This window comes from Anolis carolinensis, chromosome X (assembly GCF_035594765.1).
Source record: "Anolis carolinensis isolate JA03-04 chromosome X, rAnoCar3.1.pri, whole genome shotgun sequence".
Taxonomy (NCBI): Eukaryota; Metazoa; Chordata; class Lepidosauria; order Squamata; family Dactyloidae; genus Anolis; species Anolis carolinensis.
In genome coordinates this window covers 4,458,421-4,469,949 of record NC_085847.1, presented here as the reverse complement: position 1 = coordinate 4,469,949, position 11,529 = coordinate 4,458,421, and the positions used below count along the sequence as shown (strand labels likewise).

Genomic DNA, 11,529 nt, shown 5'->3' with positions numbered 1-11,529 from the left:
CACTACCTTAAGGTGGAATCCCTGGAGGTTTTTAAGCAGCGACTGGATAGCTATCTGTCGGGAGAGCTTTGTGTGTTCCTGGCAAAAAGAGGTTGCCCCTGTGGTCTCTTCCAACTCTCAGATTCTATAACTCTTATGACATAACAGTCTAGAACAAGTCTGCCCAACCTGTGGCCCTCCAGGTGTTTTGGGCTACAGCTCCCAGAATCCTTCACCATTGGACAGCTAGGGCTTCTGGGAGTTGGAGTCCCAAACACCCGGAGGGCTGCAGGCTGTGCAGGCCTGGTCTGGAAGGATCCATGCTGTTCCTTTGAAAATCCTGCAACTGTATGCATCAAGGAGACAATGACTTCCGGTTTTAGATAAATGCCGTAACGATGAGGATATCAAAAGCATGGATGCTCGGAACAAAATCACTCAAGACATGCTTCAGCCAAAGGTGCGAAGGTCCTTTTCGGATGAAGAAGGAAGTTCTGAAGATCTGCTGGAACTCTCCGATGTAGATAGTGAATCCTCTGATATTAGGTGAGTGCAGTAATGTCAGGCTTGCAATTTGCTTGTCATCACTGGATTCATAAGTTTTCATAAGTTTTCCTTAATGAGAAATCATTTCAGTTTTGACACCCTGCTTCCAGGGACTTAACGGTGTCCTTCTTTCCAGTCAGCCATACATTGTGTGCCGACAGTGCCCAGGATATTGTCAGCCCCTTTCCTCCCGACACCACGAAGGAGAAATGGAAGCGGTGCTGGCATTGGGAGATGCCCCCTCTACCTCTGGCAGTTTTCCAGCAGGTCAGTATGTGTGTGGAGGGAGTTTCTCTGCCATGTTTATCTTGCACTAGCGATCTGCCATTGCTTGCTGCGTGCCATGCCACACCAAGCGTAGGAGAATATACCTGTGCACAAGTGGTTATTGTTATCTTCCAGCAGTCTCCCATAGTGTCTCGTCTTTAAAATGTTCAGATGTTCTTGAGATCTTGAAGCTTGGGAAACCCCTGAATCAAGAGGTTTTGGGCTAACCCGTGGTTGAGATACTAGAGAAATTTGTTTATCTCTATGTACATTTCTTTGTTTGTTTCTCCAATTGTAGCTGTCCAGGAATATGTGTGTCCTTCTCAAGGGAGCCACGTGATATGCACTTGCTGTTTCCAGCCAATGCCGGACCGCAGAGCAGAGCGTGAACTGAACCCACATGTGGCCCCTCAGCAGTGTGAGTTGGCAGCCATTTCATGGGAAAAACTCTAAAATCAGGGCAGTATTAAAAACCTCTAAAACTGGGGCAGCAGGAGAGAATGCTTCCGGAACAGGGCCATACAACCCAGAAAACTCACAGCAACACAGCAAGGGAGGTTGTGGGGAGGAAGTGTTAAATATATATTTTTAAAACCTCAAAAACATTTTTAAAAACAAATGGGGGAGAAAGGGATGAGGGTCTGGAACATAACAGGAATGTCAGGGTAAAGTGTTCATTGATGACTTACAGAGGATTTGGGGACCAGTTCTTATTTAGTACACTGAGTGATGCCATGTTTCTCTCTTTGTCTTTGCAGGCACTGTGTGTCTCCAACCCTACTGTCACTTATACTGGGGCTGCACTCGGGTGGCGTGCTTTGGCTGCTTAGCACCATTCTGTGGTAAGCCGGAAGAAGGCCTTTCTAACATGTCTTTTGCCTTTGGTAGCTTTTTCTAATGAACATTGGAGCACTAACCATTAAAATCTAAAAGGATTTGGCATTTAACTTAACGTCATTTGAGTGAAGTTCCCTTGAAAAATATCACAACCCAGGGTAAACTTGAACATCCTATACCAGGCTCCTAGTTCAGTTAGTAACCATTTAATGGCTCATGTTACTCATGTTAAATAAACACGTACCTATTCAGACGTAAACTCCATTGCTTCCAGTGGAATGTTCACAATTAAATGTTTACACCCGAACTTTCTGAACGGTGTGTCGGCTGCTGTGAAATGCAAAAGAAACACAAGATTTCTGAGCCTCTGTGAAATAAGCAAGATGTCATATATTTTTACAATATAAGATAAAAATTTCATGATATATGTTGCGTCCCCATCCAGTTCGTTGTATGTATGTGTTCGTTTGTTTAATACTAGCTGTGCCCGGCCACGCATTGCTGTGGCGAAGCATGGTGGTATCAGAAATAAAGTATTAGGGAATTGGTGATAGTATATGTTATTTCCTAAAGCTTGTGAATATACAATATTTCTGGTTGTTCCTTTTTTTTGTCTGTTGGAGGCAAGTATGAATGCTGCAATTAGCCAAAATGATGAGCATGTAATGGCCTTTCAGCTTCAAAGCCTGGCTGCTTCCTCCTAGGGGAATAGTTTGTTGGGAGGTGTTAGCTGGCCCTGATTCTTTCATGTCAGAAATTCCCCTGTTTTCAGAGTGCTGTTTAGAATGAACCCTGTCTGTCCCCCAGGCGCCATTGTGGCTGAAGGGGTTGCTATGACACAAAGGGGCGGGGCCTAAAGGGGGCGGGCCTACCCTTCTGACTGGCAGCCAGGGGGAGAACGGCTCTTCCTTGTCCTCTGTAATTTGGACTTTATTTTTCTAGGGTTTTTTTTTAATTGAAAGACATAGATTGGATGACTGTCTTTTGTGGCCAAATTTGGTGTGATTTGGTTCAGTGGTTATGTTGTTTATTTCATGGGGAAAACACACATTACATTTATTTATATATATATATATATATATATATATATATATATATATATATATATGTGTGTGTGTGTGTGTGTGTGTGTGTGTGTGTGTGTGTGTGTGTGTGTGTGTTTGGTTTACTAGTAAAACTGAATTGCAGTACTGCGTCACGAAATGATGTATTTTCCAAAAAGGTATGACATTTTTGGAAAGCTCTGGTCTACACGATTGTGCCTTTGTAACATCCTAAAAAGCTTCAAATTATTTATGACAATCATGTGTGTTTTTTCTCAATTATACTTCTTTGGAAATAAAAGGTTATTTGATATTTCTGACATGCCTCCCTTTTTTATTTACAGAAATAAACCTCGGTGAGAAGTGTTTAGATGGAATCCTTAATGGCAATAACTATGAATCAGATATTCTAAAGGTATGTTTGATTTTAAAAGTTATCTGTTAAGAATATATCAGGGTTGCTCATGAAAACATTCGGGTGGGCCTCCACTCTCTGGGATGTCACTTGTCCCAGCATCCTGCATTAAAAACCCTCCACACCTCTGCTCTGTGCTTCACAGACTGTACTTTTCTCCTGTTACAGGATTACCTGGCATCCAGGGGTTTGACATGGAAAAACATATTGAATGACAGTCTCGTAGCTCTTCAGAGAGGAATTTTTATTTTGTCAGGTAAAACTGTTCTCTTCTGTCCTTGAAAAACAATAACATTGCAAAACATCCTGTTTTGGTTGTGATTTTAATTCATCAGCCTTCAGTTTTCAGATCCATGACTTAGTTCTTAAGCACCCAATTCTGTGTTTATTTGCCACATGCACTTATTTTCCTGTTTTAGGATCTAGGAAGAAAGTTCCAGTATCTTTCATGAAATTGTGTTTTCTCTCTTGACTATCTGCAACCCCTTTTCCCCCCATCAGATTATCGAATTACTGGAGAAACAGTGCTTTGTTACTGTTGTGGCCTCCGCAGCTTCCGAGAGCTGGCTTATCAGTACAGACAGAATATTCCTGTTGCTGAATTGCCAGGTATATAAAAATACATATTTAAATAATAGGCCACAATCCCAATAATGGGAGTTTGTTTAGTCTCAGTTGTGGCTCATGTGTGTGTGTTTTTTTTTCTTGCAGTGACTGTCACAGCACGCCCCGATTGTTACTGGGGGCGCAACTGTCGAACTCAGGTCAAAGCACATCATGCAATGTAAGTTGCCGCTTTACTCTCGCTCTTTTCAATCTTTTCCTTAAAACCGCCCACATTTCAGATTGCATTCCCAAAAAGAAGAGAAATGCAGAATAGTTCTGGGTCTCGTATTCCCTGTTTCCCCTAAAATAAGACATCCCCAAAAAATAAGACCTAGTAGAGGTTTTGCTGAATTGCTAAATATAAGGCCTCCCCCGAAAGTAAGACCTAGCAAAGTTTTTGTTTGGAAGCATGCTCGCCAAACAGAACACCAGAGCATGCAGGATCGGTAAATGTACGTACCATAGAGTGTTGTACATGGAAATAATGGTAGTAACAAGAAATTCTTGTTAGGATTCAGTTTGTCTGGTTATGCTGGTTTATGATGACAACTACTGTACAGTATATAATGTTCATTTTTTTTGTTCAACAATAAATGTGAATTCTTCTTCATGGAAAAATAAGACATCCCCTGAAAATAAGACCTAGAGCATCTTTTGGAGCCAAAATTAATATAAGACACTGTCTTATTTTCGATGAAACACGGTAGTTGTCATCATCAACCTCTAAGCATGACTTTTCTTTTTATTACACATTATTTTTTATTTTTAAAATTTCATATTTATCTAAAAGAACAAAACTAAAAAAACTATACACAGGAATATAGACATAAAGAAATGCAATATTTCCTACCATCTATGCAGTGATTGTACCTCATTCTGCCATTCCCTCCTGCCTCGCATCCTGTTGACTTCCCATTCTCTTGGTTATTATAGGCAATCACAAACAGTTACTGTATATAATATATAATATACTAATAATATTACCATATAATGATATAGTACAATATAGTAATTTAATGCTTATATTGTGCTATGCTAATAATATATTGTATGTACATTTGATTTGTAAGCCGCTCTGAGTCCCCTCCGGGGTGAGAAGAGCGGGATATAAATGTAATAAATATATTCGAGTATAAGCCTAGTTTTTCAGACCTTTTTTTAAGACTGAAAAAGCCCCCCTCGGCTTATACTCGGGTGAGGGTCCTGGTTGGCTTATATTTGGGTCAGCTTATACTCAAGAATATATGGTACATTTATTATTTTTCTCTATTATTATTGGCATTATTACATTTATTATTTTTCTCTATTATCGTTGCTACTATTACATTTATTTTACTCTATTTTTATTTATTATTTCACTCTGATCTCATTATTATTATTGCATTTATTATTTTACTCTATTTATTATTACATGTATTATTTTCCTGTATTTATTATTATTATTATTATTATTACATGTATTATTTTACTTTATTATTATTAAAAGGATACATAAGCGCATTTACATTGAAGAAGATGAGAATAATGATTTGATCAGAGTCGGACAGTCTTATCTTAAATTAGAGCTTTATGTAAATATTCAAAAACATTTAACCTACTGATGCCTCAATTCATGTAATTTTATTGGTGTCTATTTTTCTGAAATTTACCACCCTCGGCTTATAGTGGAGTCAATGTTTTCCCAGTTTTTTTGTGGTAAAATTAGCTGCCTCGGCTTATATTCGGGTCGGCTTATACTCAAGTATATACGGTATGTTTTTCCTTCCTATTACAGCATTTTTCCATTTTTTCCTTTTGTTGTTGTTTGCAGGAAGTTCAATCACATTTGTGAACAAACTCGATTCAAGAACTGAAGCTGTTTATTGTGTCAAACTGCAACCTGTAAAAAGGGAATATGGAGTTGAACCTGAAATGCTGACTCAAGTCACGGTCCCCTCATAGCAGGGTGCTGGTAACTCTTTTACATCAGGTACTCTGGTGTGATATCTCTTTAATTTGTGACGTTTTCGAGCTTGGAAGAAAGGCGAGAGTTCTGCTTGTTCTCTGTGCTTTGTTTTGGTCCTTTTTTCTATAAAGAGAGAATTGAACAAGTAATTCGGATGAGCCCTCCTGTTTCAGCACGCTTGACAGCATTCAGGGGCTGAAGGGTACTTACATTGATGGGGGATTTACACTGGATGGAAGAAACTGGATTATTCTGTACGTGGCAATAGATCAGTGGCTATTGTTCGTTGAATAAAACAACGTGTACATACTTGAGAGGAGGTGGCTGAGGATGCAAAAAACCATGGGTAGGCAAAATTAACTTTTGCAGGTTCAGCGGGGCAGTCTATGCAAGCCTGGAGCTCACTCCCTTTGAAAAGGAGAGAGGGATTGGGTTATTTTTTAAAAACAGAGCAAACAGATGCCCATCCCTCCAGTCCACAAGCCCCTGGACCATGCTCTAGAGCAGTGTTTCCCAAAGTGGGTGCTACCACCCCCTGGTGGGTGCTGCAGCGATCCAGGGGGGCGGTGATGGCACCTATTAGGAGACAAGGGCGGGGCCAGGGGAGGGGTGGGGCCTCTTCCCAAGTGCCAGAGACAGGGCTGAGCACCTGAGGTGCCTGTTAGGACACAAGAGGTGGAGCTAGAGGACTGGGCATGGCTTCTTCCCAAGGGCCCGAGACAGGGCTGAGAATCTATACTACTCCTGAGGTGCCTGTTAGGACACAGAGGGCGGAGCTAGGGAAGGGGGCGGGGCATCCTTCGAAGAGCCTGAGACAGGGCTGAGCCTCTATACTACTAGGACTAAAGGGCAGGGATGGGGCGGAGGCAGGTCTTCTTCCCAAGAGCCTCTGTATACCTCCCCTGAGGCGCTTGTTAGAACACGGGGGCAGGGTATAGAGGTTCAGCCTCATCAGGCACTTGGGAAGAGGCCCCGCCCCCTCCTCTAGCCCCGCCCCCTGTGTCCTGGCAGGCACTACAGGACAGGGATAGAAGCTCAGCCCTACCTCAGAGCTCGTAACTCCGCCCATCCCAGTCCTGGCCACCCATATGCTTTATACTCTGCAGGCTTCATCCTGTCCTGCCGGCTTTTTAAAAAATGGATCTTCCAAAGTGTTCTGGATGTTGCCCATTTACCAACCGTGTTAAACCCAACGGGCTATAATAAGCTTGATAAATATGTTTAAGGAAAATAGCAGTGAAACAACAGCTGCTCACGGTATTCATAGACTATTCTAAATGGAGTGCTCATCCATCTTCAGCAGTGTGTGTTTTGAGCCTGGACTGTATCTGAAACACAGTTTAGTAACATTAAATCTGAGCTCACAATCTGATTTGATTCATGCTCCTCGCAAGCCCCAGTCAGGGAAGTTTAGAAAGGAATGAGTGCACTAACCCTACAACTTCCTTGGTCACATCGGTTGTGTAAAAAGACACAATTGTGAAGAGGAGAGATACTTCTACATGTAGCCTTAGATATGGGCCCTTCACACACAGATCAGAGCTTCTTAAACTATGGACCGGGACCCCAAATGGGGTTGCCATCGCTGTATATTGGGGTTGCCTTCCTTTAATTCCCGTGAGCGTCTCTCTGCTTTCCCTCCTCTCATGTGCACGTGTGTCTCTCACTTTTCTTTCTCACACCTGTGTGTCACTCTCCCCTTCCCCGCTCCTTCCGTCCTTAATATATTTGTGGTTGTATAAAAAGGGGTTGTGAGTCGAAAAAGTTTAAGAAGCTCTGGTTTAGATCTACTTGCTTCATGACTAGAGTTGGAATGTTGTCGTCTAAACGGACATCTCAAGTATTCCATTTAAACAAAGAGTATCGTTGAACGAGACTTTACACTTGGCCGCTTGTCCGTAGCTTTGAAAAGTTACTTTTAAACTCCCAGGACCCCTAACCAGCATGAATACTGGCTTCAATCTCCCCGCCCCTGCCCCCACTATGCAGATCCTTGTTTCTTCTGAACTAAACATGATGCAGGAAAGTGATAGACAAAATAATAGAAATGTAATAGCACAAACTTTATATCACTATGCCATTGTATGTGGAGGCCATTTCTGAATGTATTGGGTGAGTTTAGAAAACTCTCAGTCCAAACTTTTCATGCTGTTCTTGTACCATTTCAGATTTCAGTTGTCGACTTCCATGTCTGAATATTTTCCCCAACTCAAGCATATTGGGCAGTGGGATTTAGCCTAGCTCTTCCAGATAGTCTAGTTTTCTATAGAAAATGTTTGTATGTTGGGGAGAGCCATTGACCATGCAGTCCTCTCTCTGCTGTCTAGGCCTTATGATTTTATTCTCTTGATCTTGCTAAGTGAACACCCATCTCATTGAAAGAAGACATTGTTTCATATTTAGGCCCAGGGTGGGGAACATATAAGTCCTATGGAGATCAGTGGACCAACCACCATCACTTCTAGCAGCCTTGGCAATGGAAGTTGCAGTATGGAAATACCTGGAAGGATAGATGTTCGTTCACCCCTAGCATAGACTAACAGCATCTGCTTGAACATGTGTTGTGGAAACAAAATTTACTTGGAGCTACAACAAAGAAGCAATAACTTTATTGTCCAACTAAAATGCACAATATACATCATGCAAACCTTTTGGAGCTTCACTGGCTTCTTCCTCAAGCAAGGATGTTAAATATCATACAGGAGATGGAATGGGATGTTAGTCACAGACTCACCATTTTTCTCAGATGTTATTTCTGGTATCAGTTAAGATGGTCTGGAGAGTGATATCCAAACTATGGTCCCTCCATGTTTTTTTACTTCAATTCCCAGCCACTTGGCCAACAGTCAGAAATTCTGGGAATTGAGGTCCAAAACATGTGGAGGACCAGAGTTTGAGAATCACTGATCTAAGGGGATCTCAATGCAGGCCTTTCTTGGCCATGTGGAGACCCAAAACAAAGGCAATAAGAGATAGGCAATAAAACCTCAACTCCATTGGCTCCTTTGAAATCCAGGCTGTCCCTGTCCTATGTGAATTGGATTCCCTTTCTTAGGCAGAGAACCCTCCACTGTTACATCTGAGAGTACTTTCAGGTGCTGTATATGTAATATGTTTCTGGGAACGACGTGTAACTTCTCAAATGCAACCAACCAAAACCATACATTCAGGTCAAAGTCTAATTACGAGAGTAGACACATTGAATCAGAGAGACTTACACAAGTCTTGATTTCCCATTCAATAACTTTATCCTAGTTGTGAGTAAGGAATGTCTAACTAAGGTTCATCTTATACTTCCAGTTCCATATGAGCCTTTTTTTTTTAGTTCTTATAAATATCTCAAATGTTTGCAGTTGTATCCTCTCAGGCAGACTATTTGCAGCTGCTCGGGTCTCTGTTTTCATCTCAGGCCATATATGTAAATGTTTTGCATATATGGAAAAAGGAGACTTTTGCACAATGCACACAACAGGGTGTGTTTTGCCTTTTTCTTCCTTCATTCCACATTGACTTCCAGGGGAGACTTCCCACTTTATTGGCAAACAGGCTGGATTTTATGGACAGTTTTCTTTCTTTTTCAATGTGCTTTGTACTTGCAATGGTTCATACTGAGCACTGCATCTATGCCTGCTTCGCAGTTCAGTACTGTATTTATGAATGAAATCTGAAACAATCAGAACCTATCTGTACATCAAAAGACTTTGAATTCCTTTGATAACCCCTCTTCTTTATATATATACATATAAAATCTCAAATCTACCTTTTCTATGCATTAGGAGATTGAAGTAGTGCAATGGAATGAAAAGGGTTTTTTCCTCATGCGTATGTTGTACCTTTTTTTAAAAAAGTGAAAATATTAATTTTGCAAATGTCTGGGTGAATTGACCTTTACTCTTTTGCTCTTTAAGTAACAAAGAGCACTGCTGTTCATGAGTATTACATACTCTTACATGTTTTAGTCCATCTTTAAATTAAAATAAAAGTGTGGGTCAGTCGAATAATACCGAGTTAATGTGATGAGTTCATAAACTTGATGTTTAAGAACTCTAATTTGTTTGGCTTATTGTGAATTGCGCTGAAGCGCAGGCATTGTGCTTCCCTCTGTAAGAAAGGAAAAAAGCTGAAGGTTTAGAATGGCCTGTAGCTAAGACCGGTCTTATGGAAAACCTATTGTTAGAGAGGAGATGGAGTCACCTTCTCTGACAGTTTTTCTTCTGTAATAATTCTTCCAAACTTTTCGGAGTGATTTCAAAAATTAAAAAAATGACTCATGGAAATGTTTCCTTGTTTCTTTTGGGGTCGATGTGTCTATATGGGCTTGAATTCTATGCGGCTAAAAGCACACCACATCATTTAATTCGGGGTGTCAGACTCTTTTTCACCAAGGGCCTCATCAGCCTTATGGTTGCCTTCAAAGGGCCATTGAATCCATACACAGAGAATTCATGGATACAGAGGGCCAGCTATTTTTTACATAGCGGACAGTGGTCTTTAGCTTTTACCCAATTTGAGTCCCCAGATGTTATTGAACAACAACTCCCATCACTTTTGATTCTCCGCCATGTGGACTGGGGATATTGGAAATTGCAGCCCAACAGCCACTGTAGCTCTGAGATTGGGGAAAGATTAAAGGACATTTTAATGTTAGACATCATATCCCCAAGACTTGTGTCTAAATCCAAACCCCATTTTCCTGACAAAACAGAACAAACTGCAGCCTCCCAGATGTTGCTGTATGATGTATCATAGCTCCCATCACCTCACATGACGAGGAATATATGAATCATAGTCCAATATCTGGAGAGCGATATAGAATGACATGGAGGGCTGGATTTGGCCTGTGGGCCTTGAGTTTGACACATGTCCTAAAGCAGTGGTTCTCAACCTGTGTGTCCCCAGATGTTTTGGCCTGCAACTCCCAGCAATCCCAGCCAGTTTACCAGCTGTTAGGATCTGGGAATTGAAGGCCAAAACATCTGCGGACCCACAGGTTAAGAACCACTGTCCTAGAGGCATGTAAGTGAAACCACAGATAAGGGTTTTGTTGTTATTGGGGTCTTAATGTATTGTGAATGGCTATGAACTTGATTCTGTTTTTGAAAATACCAAAAACAAGTTGTCAGTTGAGGCATGTTTATAAGTGCTTGGCGCTGGCTGCAGCTATTTTTCTTGCTTTGCCTCCTCTGCCAGCACTTGGATCAGGATTTCCAAATGTTTGGGATAGAGCATCATTTACTGTTTATAAGTGAAATACGTTCCAAAACACCACCACTCCTCTGCCTTGATCATGCTGCTGTCATGTATGCAAAACAGATACACAAAGTTGAAAAACAGACAAAATAAACCCTTGCGCAACATTATAAAATATTCACCTAATCTCTTCCATACGTCGCCCAGCAAGACCACAAAAAGGGAAAGGCCGGAACTGGCTTGTTCTCGGTGAAGATAAATAGAGGCTTTCCAGCAATTGTGACGATTAAGGTGGGATAGGAAAAGATGTTTCAAAGGCTCATATTTTCACTGCCATGAAAACATATTTTTGTATGGAGGCCTTTTTGTGCAGAGACCACATGCTTCATATAAAACCCACACACACACACACCCTCATTGGCTCCACAAGGGAGCAGATGGAGGCTTAAAAGGACAGGTGAAACTAAAAGGAGAAGGGAAAAAAATGGGCAAAATCAGAGCTTACTATTTTAGGAACCAGACTTTAGGCGCCCAGGCAGAGCAAAAATGGAAAAAACAGATTGAATTTTTCCCATTCCTCCTCTGGCACCAGTTTGCAATAGATATTTGGAGGCTTTCCTTTTTGTCAGGCTGAGATACAATCACTGAGCCGTTTGAAATGGAGCCTTTATGTTTGTGCGTACAAAAATGTTAAGTAAAAA

At 41.2% G+C, this 11,529-nt stretch overlaps 1 protein-coding gene across 1 annotated transcript in view; it reads left to right on the top strand.

Annotated features, from left to right (window-relative positions):
- chfr (checkpoint with forkhead and ring finger domains) overlaps positions 1–9,915 on the top strand; it is a 22,432-nt gene extending 12,517 nt beyond the window's left edge. The window contains exons 10-18 of the mRNA XM_062958566.1: positions 363–525; positions 662–792; positions 1,091–1,210; positions 1,551–1,634; positions 3,017–3,087; positions 3,256–3,343; positions 3,589–3,696; positions 3,799–3,871; positions 5,504–9,915. Of these exons, the coding sequence (XP_062814636.1) occupies positions 363–525; positions 662–792; positions 1,091–1,210; positions 1,551–1,634; positions 3,017–3,087; positions 3,256–3,343; positions 3,589–3,696; positions 3,799–3,871; positions 5,504–5,546 (881 nt within the window). The 3' untranslated portion in view covers positions 5,547–9,915. The remainder of the gene's footprint in view (positions 1–362; positions 526–661; positions 793–1,090; positions 1,211–1,550; positions 1,635–3,016; positions 3,088–3,255; positions 3,344–3,588; positions 3,697–3,798; positions 3,872–5,503) is intronic.
- Positions 9,916–11,529: the final 1,614 nt, after the last annotated feature.